Source organism: Dermacentor silvarum, chromosome 10 (genome assembly GCF_013339745.2).
Source record: "Dermacentor silvarum isolate Dsil-2018 chromosome 10, BIME_Dsil_1.4, whole genome shotgun sequence".
NCBI lineage: Eukaryota > Metazoa > Arthropoda > Arachnida > Ixodida > Ixodidae > Dermacentor > Dermacentor silvarum.
In genome coordinates this window covers 127,515,733-127,533,384 of record NC_051163.1, presented here as the reverse complement: position 1 = coordinate 127,533,384, position 17,652 = coordinate 127,515,733, and the positions used below count along the sequence as shown (strand labels likewise).

The 17,652-nt window shown below is 47.9% G+C and overlaps 2 protein-coding genes across 2 annotated transcripts; both read left to right on the top strand.

Moving 5' to 3' along the window:
* The first annotated feature begins 216 nt into the window (after positions 1 to 216).
* On the top strand, positions 217 to 17,406 carry LOC119431838 (zinc finger protein 260). Its single transcript, XM_037699295.2, has 2 exons — positions 217 to 786; positions 16,888 to 17,406. Exons 1-2 carry the CDS (start codon positions 217 to 219, stop codon positions 17,344 to 17,346), a joined length of 1,029 nt encoding a protein of 342 aa, XP_037555223.1. The 3' UTR covers positions 17,347 to 17,406.
* LOC125940875 (uncharacterized) lies at positions 9,585 to 10,946 on the top strand. The gene has a single exon (XM_049657523.1). It carries the CDS (start codon positions 9,686 to 9,688, stop codon positions 10,934 to 10,936), a length of 1,251 nt encoding a protein of 416 aa, XP_049513480.1. The 5' UTR covers positions 9,585 to 9,685; the 3' UTR covers positions 10,937 to 10,946.
* Positions 17,407 to 17,652: the final 246 nt, after the last annotated feature.

Sequence of the window (17,652 nt, the reverse complement as noted above, 5' to 3'; positions counted from 1 at the left end):
AACCGGGACACACGCAAAAGGCTGAAACTCACCCGATACGATGTCTGTACAAGAATTCATCGATTAAACCTTCAAGTGCCTGCAAGCTCTCACCCCAGAGTCTTCCAACAGTTACGAGCTGTTAAAAGCAAGAACGGCTCAAAAGCTTTGAAGCGCGCCCCACGCGCACTGAAATCGCGAAAGGAATACAAACGGCCGGGCACCCATCGGCTGCAAATGGCGGCTAAGGAGAGGTTCACACTGAAGGCTACCGGGAAAGAGTGCGCCTCCGGTGCGCCGTCGCTCAGCCCTGACCAATCCCCGCCCTCGGTCCTGCCTCCGGAGAGAAATGCCGCGACGAGCCCAACCTCGACCCAGAGTCACCACCACGCGTCTCCGAACTCGACCGCGCAAGCCCATCCTCCACCGCCGCTCTCACGTTCGAACCTTGGAGCCGTGGCCGTCGTCAGCTCCCTTGCCGGACAGGAGCCGCAGCTGTGGTACTGCTGCCCGCACTGCGAGAGGATGTGCCCGAACAGAAACACGTTGGCGGTTCACGTGCGCATCCACATGGAAGATAAGCCTTTCAAGTGCGCGCTGTGTCACACCGCCTTCACGACAAAGTCATTTCTGATAGAACACGTGAAAAAGCACAGCACCGTCAAAACTTGGACGTGCGACGTGTGCTTCCAGCCCAACTGCGCCAAGCACGATATCCGGCTTCACGTTCGTCGTCGGCAGGCTGGGGAGCGACCGTTCAGGTCCGATCACCGCAACAAGGCATTCGCCGTCCGTACGGGTCTTGCGGTAAGGGCGTCTGTCTTCTTTCCCACATGCATCGCACATATAATGGTTCCGTTTACTCTGCAATGACGACAATTTGTTTTTCTTTCCCGCATAATGATAGAGCCTTGCTGGTATTTGCTTCTTTATATATATTAGCCTATTTTTTTACCGTATACATAATGTTTTAACGATTTTTGAGTTATGCGTCCTGATACATGCCGTAGAAGTGCAGTGTTCTAGTTACTTCTTTTATCGTAATGGCGTTATTTGTCCCCATTTAAACACAAAATTAACTATAATTCATTAATGCGTAAGCATTCCTTGGCGAGTACCTCAGCCCAGCCACGCGAAAAGTGTAATGCCTTGTGTCTGCAAAAAACATACGGTTGATCCCTCTGTCGTAAGAATCAATAAAACACGAAAATGAAACGTCTTTCGCAGCGTTAGCCGCGAACGCACGAAGGCGTTCTGCTTCGCGCTGGCGTGTCTCTCGCCGGACCAAAGCGACACTCTCCCGTCTACGTCGTTGCCTTTCTGCGCCACTTTCTTAGTTTGGGGCCACTGCAAGCGAAGCAGTAGGCGGCATGTAAGCATTGCTGATGCATGTTGAATCTGCACTCCGTAAGCAACGAGCCGCCACAGGCTAATCCGACGCGAAAGGCAAACCATATGCTGAAAGGGCCAACACCAGGCTATACCGCGTTGGAGCCTGTGCTGCGCTGTGACTACCGAAGCGGCCCCTGTCGGCGCTCGTTGAATGTTTGATTGATTGAAACTTTTATTAGAAAGGATCACCCGTGGCCTAAGATGGGGGTAAGGGATCAGGTGAAAGGAAGGATGCCTGCCTCCTTAGCAAAGGACACGAAAGCGTTAATTCCTCTGGTGGTGTCTCCTCGCGGTGCGACCCACTCTTCGTATGACGCCACTTTTAGAGGTCGGGTGTGTTCGTCCCTGAGGCTGGCTGTGACAGGACAGGACCAGATCAGATGTTTGAGATCGACGTTGAGCGCAGGACAGTTGGGGCATCCCACCTGTGTTCCTCTCCCCTTACTCAGAACATCCGGTATAATGGAGGCCTTAGCTCTTGCTTTGTGGATGAGAACCTGGACTGCTCTGGGAAGGCGAGCGGGAATGGGAGGTAGGATGCTAGGAATGGACTCCCGTAGTAGAGCCTTCCTCTCGTGCTTCAGTTGGGCAATCTGGTGGTCCGGTACAGCAACGAATGACGGGGAGCTATAGGAGCGGTCCAGCAATAGCGGGCTCACTTCAAGGTTGCGATGGCGGTCCTCTCTAATTTTCTCACTTGCAGCCTCATGGGCCGCCCTTTTCCCCGCTCCCCTCATGTTGCGACCTGGCGTCCAGTATACGAAAATGCGTACACGTCTATTATCCCGCAGGTGACGACAGGCTTGTTTTATGCGCGGCTCTATGGCAGTCGTGTAGGATCGGGAGTTGAGTTGCTTGAGCGCCTCTTGACTGTAAGCGCAGATGTGAACCGTCTCTTCTGTGTGCCCATCACAGAGTTGAAAAGCTTTTCGTTGGCTTGTAGTTCAAGCTCGGTAGTTGTCCAGTGAGTATAGCGGCTGTGGCTCACAGCATGTGCTTGCCCACTGTCCGTGTAATAAGCGGTAGTGGCATACATTTTGCCTGAACGTTCATCGTATTGTAAGGCAGCATCAGTGTATATTTTTGTTCCTTGGTGCTCTCTCGGGCTCCAGAAGGATGAAGAAGATTGCACGTCTAATTTTTCTTGTTGTCTGTGTGCCCTGCCTTCATCTTTGGTGTTCGTGGGGATTGGTCTGGGTTCCGTAACCCTTATTTCATCCCAAGGTGGAATTAGGCGGTCCGCCTCTGGCGGGTGCAGGTTCCTGCCATGTAATGCAGATAGCAGTCGCTGACCACTCTGTGTGTTCTTCAGCATTGATTCGTGGTTATTCCGGCGCTCATTAGTTTCACGATGCAGTACTTCGCTTCACCGCTCCTAGATGGCGGCGTCATCCCTGTCAACCTAGGGAGCCTACATGCAACGCCGTTTTAGGGTGGTGACAGCCTTTGTAAGGGTACTTGCCGCCGCCAGCTAAATTGGCGGGTTAATTGTGGGGGCCAAAATGGCGAAAGACCAGCCGACAGACGACACTTCCGGCAATCCTTGGTGACGCGAAATTAATTAAGTTCTTTTAATAAACTTTGTCCTCAGTGCCAGAGACAAATGGCGTGTCTGAGTGCCGTACACGGCACGTCTACGTTTTAGTTAAACAGATTAGTAAGGACAGTCTTTACTACAGCACACTTCGAAAAGCACCCTTTATATATTATGCACAACTGGAAGGCAACGACAATGCTTAATGCAGTTCACATTCTTGGCGTGAGATAATCCTACCACGAGCATGCCATCGTGCCTTATAACCTCTTGCTTTATATGTGTCGCACGATGTGCAATAGAAAAATAAGTTTGATGTGTTAAAATAAAAGGAAAAGGCAACTAGTATATTAAAGGTGTATGCAGGTTTCTTGTGCGCATTGGCGCAAAACTAAAAGAAATTTAATAGATCGCGTGCAAACATGTGTACATCAGAGCGTGACAAAAAAAGGCAGAAAGACTTGGGACCAAAATGGCTACCCACCAAATTTGGCGGTAAATAGCGGTCAAAATGTTGGTGTTGTCGCCACCCTAAAACGGCGTTGCATGTAGGCTCCCTATGTCAACCATAGAGTTTCATGCAATAATTACTAGAGAGAACTCTGGCACTGCTATTGTTCATCCACAATGGGAATGATGAGAAGTACATGGGTTTGTTTGATCTTCGGGCTTGTGGATTCAGACGCTCCTGTGGCTTTGTTTATTATACGCTTTATCTGCCTTCACAATCCTAAACTGCAGAGCAATGTTTACTTTTACCAAGAGAAGGGAAGAGCACTCGAGGACGGCAGAAAACTAGTTGGGGTGATGAAGTTAGGAAATTTGCAGGTGCAAGTTGGAATCAGCAAGAGCAAGGTAATTAGAGATCGCAGGGAGAGGCCTTCTTCGTCCTGCAGTGGACATAAATATAGGCTTATGATGATAATGATGATACTTATATAAGTGCAGAACACCCGGCAAACACACACAATTGCTACTAATTGCAGCGGTTCAACCGGTCGAGGTGACCAAATCGAAACGCCCCAGGCGTCTCAACGCGCTGAGAAATTGATAAGGTCGTTCTAAGCCGCCTGTCGATACATGCACCCGTGGCTTAACAATAAAAAGAAAGGCGTCCATAGCATAATGGTTTCAATATCAGGCTTCTCTAATAGAGGCCCTGGGTTCAAATCTTGCCGTCGGACACCTTTAATAACGTTTATTTATTGTATGATTAGTAAATTATATATTTACGGCACAAAAGTCCATGCACGCGGCTATACTTGATTCTTTATTCTATAGCTTCACCGCCTTGGTGCCTCCGCTGCGCTGTGACTACCGAAGAGCTAGCTCCCTGTCGGCGCTCGTTAGTGTCACGATGCAGTACTTCGCTTCACCGCTCCTAGATGGCGACGCCGGAGCCGACGTCGCATCCGTTACATCCATTGCAGGAAGTCATTCGTGGAACCCGGCATAAAGCACTTCCCTGTTAAGAAATGCGTATTTAGCAAAGTTAGGACATTTAATAGCTATACTCGTGTAAATGTACATAATTGGTACCTTTATAAGCGATAAGGATAATTTTAAACAAAAATTGTCGCAGTTTCAACCGAAAGGCGAAGCATCAATTGCGATAGATAGCAAATTAGTACAGAGCTTTACGGAGTAGGGATAGTAGTTGTACAGCTAGTAGTTGTAAACTTGGACATGCAGCAGCACCAGCAGCGCGTAGAACTGTTGTCGACACCGTCGGCGTTTTGCCCGCGTTCGCAATGAACGCACGCGGCGTTGATGATTGTTGCCGGTGCCTCTGGGGGCGGCTCGGAGGTTTTCGACGAGATCAGAACGGAACACTCGTCGAGAAGCGTCCGAAGTCTTTACCACCTTCACGCCTCGGAAAGTTTTTATTTAAATACGGATTTGGTGCCGCAGCTAAACGTTGCTCCCTTCCCGTCCCTCCACGGCTTCTCGCGCGACGGAAGAAGTCACGTTTGCTCTTAGCCGTGCGCTCGCTCCGTCCCTCGCGCACTTTTCACTTGCACATACAGCATGCGGCGCGCGGCGACGATTTCATCACCGTTGGACTGTATACGGAACCTCACGACGACGACGGCGACGACGATGGCAGAAATCTGCATGGAGTGTCCATATAATTGCTATGGCAATAAAAAAATTCATCACAGAGAATACCCATAGCGATGCATAACGCTCAATAGAAAATGTACCGGGAAGCTTATAGTAGGATTTGGCCAACTTGCAATTTGGGGTTGGCACAGCTGAAACATAGAGCTGATAAAACTTGAAATTTGGGGGTGGACCTACCTAAACTTGGTGGTGGGTCAACATAAAATTTGGGAGAGGTCCAGCTTGATTTCTTGGGGTGGCCCAATGTCCATTCAACGCTGCTGAGCATCCTTCGCATTACGAACTCCTCGCGGGCAAGCGAGAGCGTTGAGACGCTTGACGCGTTCTTATTTCGCATTAACGAAGCGCAGTCAGAACGCAGCCGAGAGCTTGCACAAGCAAGGAACGCGCGCATAACACAGGCTTGCGACAGCGAGGGTGGCATGGTTCCGCGGCGATGCACTCTCCCCTCATGCAACACATCACGCGCTACTGCGGCAGCTGATATGGACCCTTTCGCCGTGCGCCCTATTGGGCAGCAGGCGCCATTTTGATTAATAAATTACTACTACTACTTTCGCCCACTGTGCTCCATGGAGGCCCGGCGTTCCGGCTGACTAGGTACTATCGCTTTCAAGGGGACGGATGCGGCGAGAAAGTCTGACAATTGTCTACTAAAGCCTAAAAGCATTCTTTGCCACTGGAAGGGCCATGGGTAGACGCGCATAAGCTAGGAAAAGCATGTTTGCAAAAGCGAAGCCGAGCCAAACGATGCTCAATACGCGTTACTAGACAATTCTCAGAATTCGAGTAGCTTTTTAATAATGTATTTTTATTGTTTATATATGTAATAATATCATGCATCAATAAATGTATGTAATAATATTACAATGCATATAATGTATTACTAAATATATTTCATCGCGCACTTAGGGGATCAATATTTCGAAACTGGTGTCTTCCGGATCACTAATCCCAACTGGATGCGCTCTGTGAACTCACAGGTGACAATTCACACATTTCAATATGCACCGTAAACAGATTAGTTAAAAACATTTCTTCTTTTGGGGGTTTTACGTGTCAAAACCAGTTCTGATTATACGGCACGCCCCGTAGTGGAGGACTCCGGAATAATTTTGACCACCTGGGGTTCTTTTAAAGCTTTCAACGTGCACTACAACGCAAGCACACGGGCGTTTTTGCGTTTCGCTTCCATCGAAATGCGGCCGCAGAGACCAGGAATCGATCCCGCGACCTCGTGCTCAGCAGCGCAGCAACGTAGCCGCTAAGCCACTACGGTGGGTAACACATATACGTTCTAAAGAAACACCCGATTTAATTGTCCTAATACGCAAGCATGGGGTCTTGTAGGCGCGACTCAGTCGAATCACAATGCGCAGAGCGCAGAAGCCAATATTTCTGATGCTGTCATATATGCCTCATGGAAAATTGATCGGGCCCATTACGCGGATATACTTTCATCGTGCACGTGAAACAAATATCAGCAGCCCGGATACATCTTCAGTCGACTGTAGGCAGCGAAACAGGAAAAAAAAATACACCCTGCAGCGTAAACATCAGCTGCGAGTGAAATTCATGAAACTGATAGGAATTTATTGCAGTGCAGTATTGTGTCTGAATTTTGATAAATGCGAAGCGGCGACCTCACCTCCCTCCCCGACTTCGGGGTGACTATCCGTGGCTGGCAATTATGACCTCGAGTAGGTTTATGGCCTGCCGCATCCGCGTGTTTGTCATCACTTTGCTGATAAATGCAATTAAGAATTTCAGTGAATCGTGCCTAACGGGAGTAAACCATTGCAAATGGAAAAGGCCACGCCAGTCATTAAGAGAAAACAGACTTTCTGGTTTGTCCCTTCACGCCTAAGGAGGTGCTCGTGTGACAAGTTTCCAAAACAAAAATGCTGAGGCGTTGCTTGCAATGTTTGCAGCGTAAAAAAGTGAATTTGCAAAATCATTTGAAGGAACACGGTCACGATTTGAAAAAAAAAAAGCAAGAGCGCGACGAAAGGCGACGATAATGACCCTCGTGCATTGTTTATTCTTATACGGTGACCACTTTTTCCCCTGTTGGCAACTGTTATCGCTCGGCTCAAGACACTCGCGTTGGTATGAGAAAATTCTCGATTGTTGTTGCCGATTCAATCTGTTGTCTGTGTTTCAGCGCAGCCTTGTAATCGGATTGCACGCGCTACACGAATAGTGTTGTAAATTCTGAAAAGAACGTGATCACCAGCGATAACGCTTTAATGATCAAGGAGGATTTAAAAAAAAAACACCGCATATCCACGGGGTGAATGATGACTGTGGGCGAAGCTCCGGAGGGAATCATCGGTAAACCGTGAATCTTCCGTGTAATTCGCCCAGTCTCGCCGCACTAAATCGAACGATTGACTTCCACCAATGACACGCGCCATATGTGACGTCATTCCTATTTTATAACAGCACCCTTCATTATAATTGCACCATCTCCCGCTTAAGGGGACGCTAGCACAAACGCGTTAGAAACGTGCAGTACTCTCTAGTAAGGGGGAGAGGCCACAGTGTCTTACGCAGCCGTTTACACATGCCGGAACGTGCACCGCGTTTGCCGACGCCATCAGCGTTTATGAATACAGGGGTAAGGCGGAGAAGCCACAGCGTCTTACACCAGCTTCTTACACGGGCCGTAACGCGCTAGCACAAACGCGTTAGAAACGCGCAGTCTTTCGTTAATGTTGGGTATTTATTGTCATCGTGGTGCGTGTGTCCATGTGCGCTTCGTGGCTCGGTTAAATACTTGGGAGCTCCCCTCCAGTGCTACAAAGACAGTGAATCGTACTGGAGAAGTGAAGTCGATAACCTGCGGGACAGAGTAAACAAGTGGAATGGCTGGAATTGGTCTATGTTTTCCAGAGCTACAATTTGTAACATTTTTTTTAGTGAGCAAACTATGGTATATCCTCCAAGTGTTGCACTGCTCAAGGGTAAACATTCAGAAAACTCACCGTGTGTTCGCTGTGTTCGTGTGGGCATCGTCTTGGGAAAGATCAAGTCGAACCAATTTATTTCTTCGAGTTCGAAATGGAGGACTTGGTTTGTCACATTTGTTTTTGAGACAGGTAGTCAATCGATTTTCTTTCTTCAGGGACGTAAAAAACCCGTTCCTATACACTGTATGTCAACTTCGCCTGGGGAGACACTTGCCCAACATGGTTGTCTCAACCGGCAGTTTGCCCGGTGGTGTTTATGGTTTTCTTCGTGAAGTTGTGGTTCCTTGTAGGTTTTTGTCAGCGCGGTTTTCACTAGAATACTTGAGTGAAGTCAATCGGAAAAAATTGTACAAGGACCTTTGTGATGTGGTTCTACCCGTGCCTCTATATCGATCCCTTTATGGTGCAGGCCATGGGCACAATGTTCTAAAGCGTGTTAAGGCAATGCTAATACCGTCAGGTGTTAAGACTTTCTTTTTTTAAGTTACACACAGGCACGCTCACTGTCAAACCATGGATGGCTGAAAGGGGTTTTTTTGTTCCCTGGGGCACCCATTGTATAATATGCAGAAAGGAGCAGACAATTGAGCATGTATTCCTGGATTGTTGGGATGCTGTTTTTCTTTGGGATGTGCTCCAGCGCACAATCAAAAAAGAATTCCCCCTCGATGCGTATGGCATTCGCTACTTGCCAATAGAAAGTGATGACGGCACCCCATTCGATATGGTAATGCTCATGGCCCTGCATAGCATTTCAAAATGCAGAATGGCAGTAAGGCACGCTGATCTCGACGCAAGAGCGGCTCGCCAGTATTTTAAAGAAAGCATAAGGGACTTTGTGGAAGAACAAAAGTTGCTATAATGTATCCCAGAATGGTTGCCTCGGGTGGAATTATTACTGATGATGAGACAATTTTAGCGTGTACGCGTCCGCACAAGTTGAGCGGTCGTATTTAACGAATATTGTGATTGTGATTCTGTTTTGTTATTCTCTGTGAATTTATATATTTCTGTGTGTGCCAAAGACCGGCAATAAAGAAAAAAAAAAAAGCTTCGTGGCGTAGTGGTTAGCGCCGCGCGTTCGAAAGCGAGGGGTCCCTGTTTCGATTCCGCGCTACGGACACAACTTTCGGATTTTTTTTTCATAAAAGTAGACGTGGCTACCTACTACGACGACGACTACTACTACTACTACTACATACTACAGAGGAGGGACAGACCCACACACTAAGGAGCTTCGCCCCTAAAAAATGCTGGAGTGGCAGTCCCCACTGTTTCTTACCAGCACAGGTGAAGCCACAGTTTGCCCATACCTCTACTCTGAAAGAGGGCCGTGACAGCTGAAATCTGCTAGCAGCTCACATCTTTTTGGTCAGTTATTGCAAATGCTAGGCTAATTTGAAATTAAAAGCTCGAAGCTTTCGTTTAAAATATTACCTTTGTCTGTGTATTAATATCATGATGTGCCTTAAAATTTGAAGATAACTTCAGGCTTTCTTCTGAAACCAGTGACAGAAAGGAAGACGTCCAGCGATATCTGCACGGCTAAGTTGTCCACCTTAAAACAGCACGGAGTGGGAAGGAAGTGCTTCGGAAGATCTCGTTTTTTCTCGGCGCATCTTTTCATACGTGTCATCAGCCTGGGCACCACGCATTGCGTCGTGGTTGCTTAGGTGAAGCAGTCATGGACAGGCCAGCGCCCGTGCAACGCCCTACGAAAGCCCAGTGCTTTCTCTTCAATGTGCCGGTTTCAACGCCGGTTGACGCCATCATCGACTCCGTCGAAGAAGTCGTAGGTGCCGGAGGTTTGCAGTATCTGCAACATCACGGCGGCAACAAGTTCTTGGCAGCTGTCCGCTCCGCGGCTCAGGCAGCCAAGATGGCGGCGAAAGGCTCTCTGCTACTCGCCAACAAGATCGTACCGCTGGAACGCATGGGCACTCCAGTGGTTTATGTGACGGTGTATCGTCTTCCACCCTGTGTCAGTGACGACGTCCTGACTGCTGCACTTGCACCGTATGGGAAGTGCCGAGGCATTTCCGATGTTGTTTTCAAGGACAGGACGGACATCAGCAATGGCAGCCGACTGGTCAAGCTCGAGATGGTAAAACCTCCACCGAATTTCATCACGGTGACTGGCTTTCGGGTAATGCTGGAATACAAAGGAATGAAGAGAGTGTGCTCCAAGTGCGGCGAAGAAGGTCATTTTGGAGCCTCCTGCACGTCATCTCGATGCGCCCGATGTGCCATTTTCGGCCATCCCACTGCAACGTGCAATGCACCATGCAGACGTTGCAATGGCGAGCACGCCACTGTTGACTGCGTGCAACCACGTTCGTATGCTGCTGCGGTGGCACCAGCAACGCCCGCACAACCAGCTCTGGAGGACAACGCACCTGAAGGAACAGCGCAGACGCAAACCACCGATCAACCAGGAGAAGAAGAAAGTGCACCAGAGGTGCCGACGCCAGCGTCCGCCGGTGCGAGCGACGCAGCGTCTTCTCCCTCTACTGACGCGGAGAGCAACGAGACGCTACCTGCCATAATGTCGTCGTCGGCAACGGAAGATGACGAGGAGCCTGCGTTAGACGCCCCGCTTACGCGATCACAGCGAGAACGGCTTCTTACATGTGCTACAACACCGAACGCTGGCGAGGACGCAGATGGACGCCATCTCGGCATCTCCGAAGTCTCGGCCGGTCCGTCGAGGATCACGCCGGTTGTCAAGACAACGACAGCGCTTGCAAGTAGTACCAGTGCGGCGGTGAAGGAGAGACGCACGCGCTCGCAAACGGCGTCTGAAGACGCCAAAAGAATTCTGTCTTCAGAGAGTTCTACGTCATCAGAACCAACTTCGACACCCTCCAAGAAATGCAAGAAAATGCCACGAGACACCACTACCATGGACGTTGTCTCCGATTCGGAGACGTACTAACGATGGCGCCTTACACCGCTCCTGCTGCCCGTAAGGGCTGCTTTTCCTCTACTCCCCACTACGAAGCTGACGCAGCGTTCACGGAACGATGCTTGGCGCAGAAATCGCGTTCCCGTCCCTGTGCGAGACTCTGCAACCTTGGTATTTTAGGAATCAGCTTGCTTCCGACTAACCTGTGTGAGGAACATAATCAGTGCCTGTTTCACGTTCGCTGCTGTGATGCTCCTATGCTCTTTTTTACTTTGCCGCGGTCTGGCTGTTGCAACGATGTACGACGCCCATTCAGTGCGCAACTTACCTATGGTAAGCCATTTGCCTTAGTCGATTTTGTACGCAACTTACTCATTCACCATGTATTTGCACATAATGACACTTAACGCACAGGGATTTCGTAGCAGAGACAAACAGAGAGAAGTAATTCATTTTGCCCGCGAGAAAAAAGTCGATCTCCTCTTTCTTCAGGAGTGTAACTTAAGGAACAAGCAGGAAGTTAAAAAGTTTTGTGATGAATTTTCTGTAAAAGCATATTTTTCATATAGCCCTGGGCGATGTCGAGGTGTAGGAGTTGTTGTTTTTCGTAGGGTGCTTCTACACGGAAGTCACCGCCTATTTGATTTAGAAGGTCGTGTGATCGCTTTTGATTTCTTTTGGGGCGAGAGGAAAGTTCGGGCATTGAATGTCTATGGGCCCGCCGTACGTCAAGATCGCAATGACTTCTTTGCTAGACTCTCCCCTTTTTTGTTAGACAACCATCCATTTTTCATGGTTGGCGATTTTAATTGTGTGATCGACCCTATGCGCGACTCGCGAGGGGCAAGGCAAAACGCTTCCAATGCGCATGCAGCTGAATTATCTCGTATAGTGAAAGAATACAATTTATCAGATGCCTGGGTACACATGCATGGCGAAAATTTTGGCGCCACATGGCAGCAAAGGCAAACGCAATGTCGTCTAGATCGAATGTATTTCCCCCCTGAATTAACATCGCAAATTGTCCAATGCAGCATCCTCGATCTTCCTGCAGACGCAGGATACATTTCAGATCATCGAGCTTTCACTGTCGTGCTGAACCTCGAAGGAAGGCCAGGTGAACGCACCGATATGTGGAAACTAGACATTGCTTCTTTGCGTGACCAGGTGACTCTAAGCGAACTCAAAACCGCAATAGCTACATCAGTAAGCGATTATGAATGTAATATCAAAGCGTGGGATACTTTAAAAGAAAGGTGGAGGTCGGCATGCATAGCAGCTAGCAGGAAACGCAAAAGAAAAGAGACTGAGCAGCTTTGTGAGTGCCTGAGAAGGATAAGAATAGTACGAGATGGTGGCTCCCAAACACAGCTAATGTACGAGTACCTAGATCACCAGCGCGAACGATACCATAGGCTTATGAGCTGGTACTCTCGTACCTCTGCAAAGGCGTGGATGACAAACAGGCCAATTTCTGATCCTGAGGTACTGCGGCTGGCTCGTACGTCCAGCAGGAGGCAAAATGGCAGCTCATATATTGAAAAGGTTATAATAGAGGATGGCACAGAGAGCGGTGCGAGACGAGATATCGAAAGAATATTTTGGAACTGGTTCTCAGACGCATTTTCATCGGAAAATATTTACAATGCCCAACTTTTAGGTGAAGAAATATATGATTTTTGTAATAATCTACCCCACGTGGACTACACAGAAGGCAAGAATTTATTGTCTCCAACAAATTCGCAAGAAGTTTTTGATGTTATCCGATCTATGAACAGTGGATCAACACCCGGTACAGATGGCTTACCAGTCGAATTTTACCGGTCCTGCTGGCCAGAAGTAAGCACGGCCTTGGTATCTCTTCTTAACGGAATTCTTGCACGGGAAGGTATTCCTAAATCGTTTAATCGGGGCCGCGTGATACTCTTGCCAAAGCCAGACTCCAACCTTGCCGAACCCTCATCCTGGAGGCCCATAACGCTGCTCAACACAGACTATAAGATATTCACAACCCTTCTTGTAAATCGCATGAAGGTATTATTGCCTAAAATAGTCAGTGTGCATCAAACATGTTCCGTGCCTGGTCGGAGTATATTTTCATCTCTCCACTTAACACGTGATATCATACAATACACAACAGCGCGTGAAGCTTCAGGAGTATTGGTAAGTTTAGACCAAGCCAAAGCGTTCGACCGCTTAGAACACCTGTACTTATTTGAGGTGTTACGATGCTATAAGTTTCCCGAAGAGTTTGTAGATATCCTGCGGATGTTGTATTCGGGAACAACAGCCGAGATACTACTTAACAGCACTTTAACTCCTAGATTTGATGTGACAAGGGGAGTGCGGCAGGGCTGTCCTTTGTCACCTCTATTGTTTGTGCTTGCGATTGACCCATTGTTAAGGCGTTTTAGCGAGAGCTCGCTTATAAGGGGTCTTCCTATGCCGGGCAATGGGTGCATAAAAGTGTCAGCGTATGCGGATGACATTACTTTGTTCTTACGGGATGGGGACAGTCTTGTAGATGTATTTCGTATTTATAATCAGTATGCATCATTGTCAGGGGGTAAAATAAATATGAGGAAATGCGAAGCATTAAATTTAGGACGCAGTGCAATAACATTACCAGGAAATATTAAACAGACCGAGCATATGCAAATATTAGGCATAAAATTTTCTACAAGTGGTGTTTCACCTCACACGTGGAGAGACATTATCAGCTGTATTAAAGCACAGTCGGAAGCAGTGACTGCGTCGCCACTGCCGCTAGCAGAAAGGGCTTTCTTTATTAAGAATGTATTGTGCAGTAAACTGTGGTTTGCTGCAAGAGTGGCTCTTCCGCCGTCACCAACAGTACGTGTAGTAAACAAAATTATTTTCTCGTGGTTCTGGCTAAACAAGACACAATACGTAGCACAACAATTTTTGCGTCTTCCGAAAGCCAGCGGAGGATGGAGCTTGCCGTGTATAGTTACATTTGGTAGACTGCTGTGCACTAAGAGTACATGTGACCTACTTGATGATGATGAGTACCCAGGTAGGCCACTTCTCCTTTATTGGCTGGGTCATTACCGTCGAACGCTCATGCCACAAAGTTCAGGCAACTTGCTTCCGACAGCGGTAACGCCAGCACCGCAGTATGCGGCGGCTGCGCGCTTACAGAGCCAGCTTGTGCAAGTAAGGAATACAAAGTGGCGTACGACACCAGTTTCAAGGCTTTGTGAAATGTTGTGTGAGACGGCTGTGCCTTCAGGGACAGCTACTACAAGCACATGGACAGCCGTTTCTTCACCTGATTTGCCTTCTAAAGTGAAGGATTTTCACTGGCAATATCAGTGGGGTATTCTACCTACAAGAGACAGGCTTGAACGCTGGAATATGGTAGCGAATGATTTATGCATACATTGCGCACAAACAGAGACCAACACGCATGTAGTAAAGGAGTGCGTTGTAGCGCGCACCTTCTGGAAGCTGGTTGGAAGATTATTTGGAATATCCATCGTGCGGGCACCACGGCGGCGAGATCGGTTTGCGAGTCTCGTCTACTACAGCGTTAGCTACGTTTTGTGGTGCTTCCGCAACATTGCAGAACGATCCCGGCAGCCAAATAGAGCAATGTACCCCAGAGTGCGCAAACTAAGGGTGATAATATGGGGTCATCTTGAAGAACAGCTCTTCAAGCTCGGTGAAGCCGAGTTTCTTCGCCGCTGGTCTACGCGGTACCTAACCGTGTCTCGAGGCAAAGTTTTGCTGCAGCCAGAATAATGTCCAAACTTTGTTTGCCTGAGTAGAAACTGTACCTGTCTGTGCTTCGGATGTCATTCATGAATCCGAGGCTGACATTTATGATTTTGCATGTACACTGTCGTAGTGTTTGTGATGTGTGGCAAAGTTAATGTCAAGCAGACGCAATTTACTGTTTTGTTTGCTCATCTGTTCTGTTTATATGAAGTACGATGTATTGCATGTGTGGTACGTTATATTGCATTGTATACGTTCATACAACAGTTGTACGCGTGCCTACGGGTAAATAAATTTCCTTGTCAGCTATATCCTAACTTATGATTTTGCATGTACACTGTCGTAGTGTTTGTGATGTGTGGCAAAGTTAATGTCAAGCAGACGCAATTTACTGATTTGTTTGCTCAGCTGTTCTGTTTATATGAAGTACGATGTATTGTATGTGTGGTACGTTATATTGCATTGTATACGTTCATACAACAGTTGTACGCGTGCCTACGGGTAAATAAATTTCCTTGTCAGCTATATCCTAACGTTATTGCTTGCCTCTGGTAAGATGGCGGCGGTCCGGCTTCACTTTTGAGACGGCAGCTCCACTCTAGTCTTTTTTTTAATCCTCCTTGGTAATGATATACGAGCGATATATCCATAGCCGACGCTTCCTGAACCATAGAACAGGTTTTCGATGATCGCCAACTGCACTCTCCGCTATCCTTGTGCCTTGAGTGTGACTTGTCTTTCTAGGTATCAAGTGCGCCCAGTATAGCGTTAGTTTCATGAGTATCAAGGTTTCCTGCTATCTGGTTGCTCGCCATCATTACACGTAACAATATTGACTGAGCTGGTCGGGCATCATGGCCTGTGAACGAAATCCAACTTCGAAACTTCATCCTGCAACTGCTATCATGTTAATTCTACCGGGAAAGTTGAGAACCTTCACTTTGTGTGCGAGGCACTTGCGCCATTCGTTTGAGCGTATACGCTTGGCCATCTTTCGTCGCTTCATGGTGAACAAGGCACTTGCAGGGAAGCCAGAAACATCTGTGTGTTCTTGTGTGATAGGCTTCTGCTTTTTTGCCTGTGTCGCTTAGCAGTCTTAGCTTTCTTCACCAACTATTTTTCTCTCTAGCTCCTGAAATTTCGTAGTCGCTCGCGAAACAGAAAAAATGGGAAATATGTGATCGACTGATCAAGTGTGAACGCCTGCTCTTTTAGAGCTCTGTCAATTCAAATTAAAATTTTATGTCTGAGCAATGCATCTATACATTCGCGCAGTAGTTCGTTCAAAATCTGATATGCTGAACCCGAATTCGCAGTGCCAGGGGGACAAAACTGACTGGGCTTGTGAGACAGCGCTTAATGAAAGTTTCCTTGTGACGGCCGAAAGCGTCGAGTTAGAAGAACGGACCCCTCTTATGTCCAATAGTTATCGAACCCGGAGTGATGTAAATTTTAGAAGGACTACCAAAAATTGTAAACAAATGTGTCTTTGGCAATACGCTGCATCGCTACAATGCTTGAATGCTTACAACAAAACATTCACAGTCATCTTGAGATGGGTTCTGTCAGAACGTATTCTTTTCTTGACAACTGCTTTACCTGAGCCGAATTGGAACGGTGAGAACAGTGGGCGTACCCCGCCGGCGTAGCAGCACTCCCGCGCAATACGCAGCAGCGGGGAAACCCTGACTTCCTTTCCACGCTGAAGAGACAACCCGCAGAGCGACCTATGAGCTGCACAACCACCGTTGTCCCATGTTGGTGCCATGACACTTTGAGATCAAGTTTATGTTTATTTTCTCCTGGAAACTCTGGATAGTCTCCAGACAGCTTCACTGGGCCGACGGGAAAGATGTCGCGGTAATCTAATATCGAGCTGTCTTTAGAATCTAGTCCGAAAAATTTTTTGACAAGTAAAAAAAACGAATGAAAGTATTTTAGGTGAGGGATTTTTTCGGTGCTTTTTCATACAATTTTCTCTGTCAACTCGAATTTTCATGCAGTATTTTGTTGCACTCCCTCCACCGTTCGACACCCTTTCTTAATATAAATCCCAGATTACGATGGCTGTTTCTTGTGTTGTTACCTTAGGTTGCATTCCCTGGTTCTATGTGTAGCCATTTATTCATTCATTGTTCTGGAGCACCCAACAAGGTGGGTCCCATGTGCCTTGCGTTGCTTTAGAATGTTAAGGCTAACAATTTTACTTTTATTCTTTCATTCTTTCATCTCCCGTGCAGGGCCCCAATGACACTCGCCCAGACGGAGGTCCCGTCGTGTGCGAGGCCTGCGGGGCGAGCTTTGCGGGCTGCAGTGATCTCCAAAAGCATTTTCTGGCGATGCACGGAAATTGGAAATCCAACACTGGCGACAACTACGGCAATTCATCTAAGCTCCCGGAAAACTATCGGCAGGTGCACAGCAACCCGAAACTTCACATGTGTCACCTGTGCCCGGCCCGCTTCACCAGGAACTACTCACTGGTGGTTCACCTCAGAACTCACGCCGACGACCGCCAGCACGGCTGCGACCAATGCGACAAGCGCTTCGTCACTGTCTCCCGACTGAGAGAACATGTTCGGGCCGCCCACTCGCCGCATCCTACGTTCGGCTGCAAGTACTGCCCCACGAAGTGCTCGTGGAGGTCTTCGCTCACGTACCACGTGAAAAAGTGCCACCCTACAGCCGGCAAGGCATGAGTCTGGCGCCTCTGTGTTCGAGCGCCGGACGGCGTTTCCGCGCGAAAATAAAACGCGCTATGCGACAAATCGTGTGCAGGATTTGAAGCACTCGACAGCGGTAGAACAAAGGGTGTCGCTCGTGCCAACGTTTCCAAAATGGGACTTGGATTGGCAAGGGCAACAGCTGCTTTTTTTTGTCAAATATCCCTTTTCCTGCGTTTGTTAGTTCTCTTTAAATTTCTACCGACGGAAGGTACAATATCAGTATCTGCTTTTATATAAACGCTCACAAGGAACACAGCTGTTGCCCTGACGAGGACAACA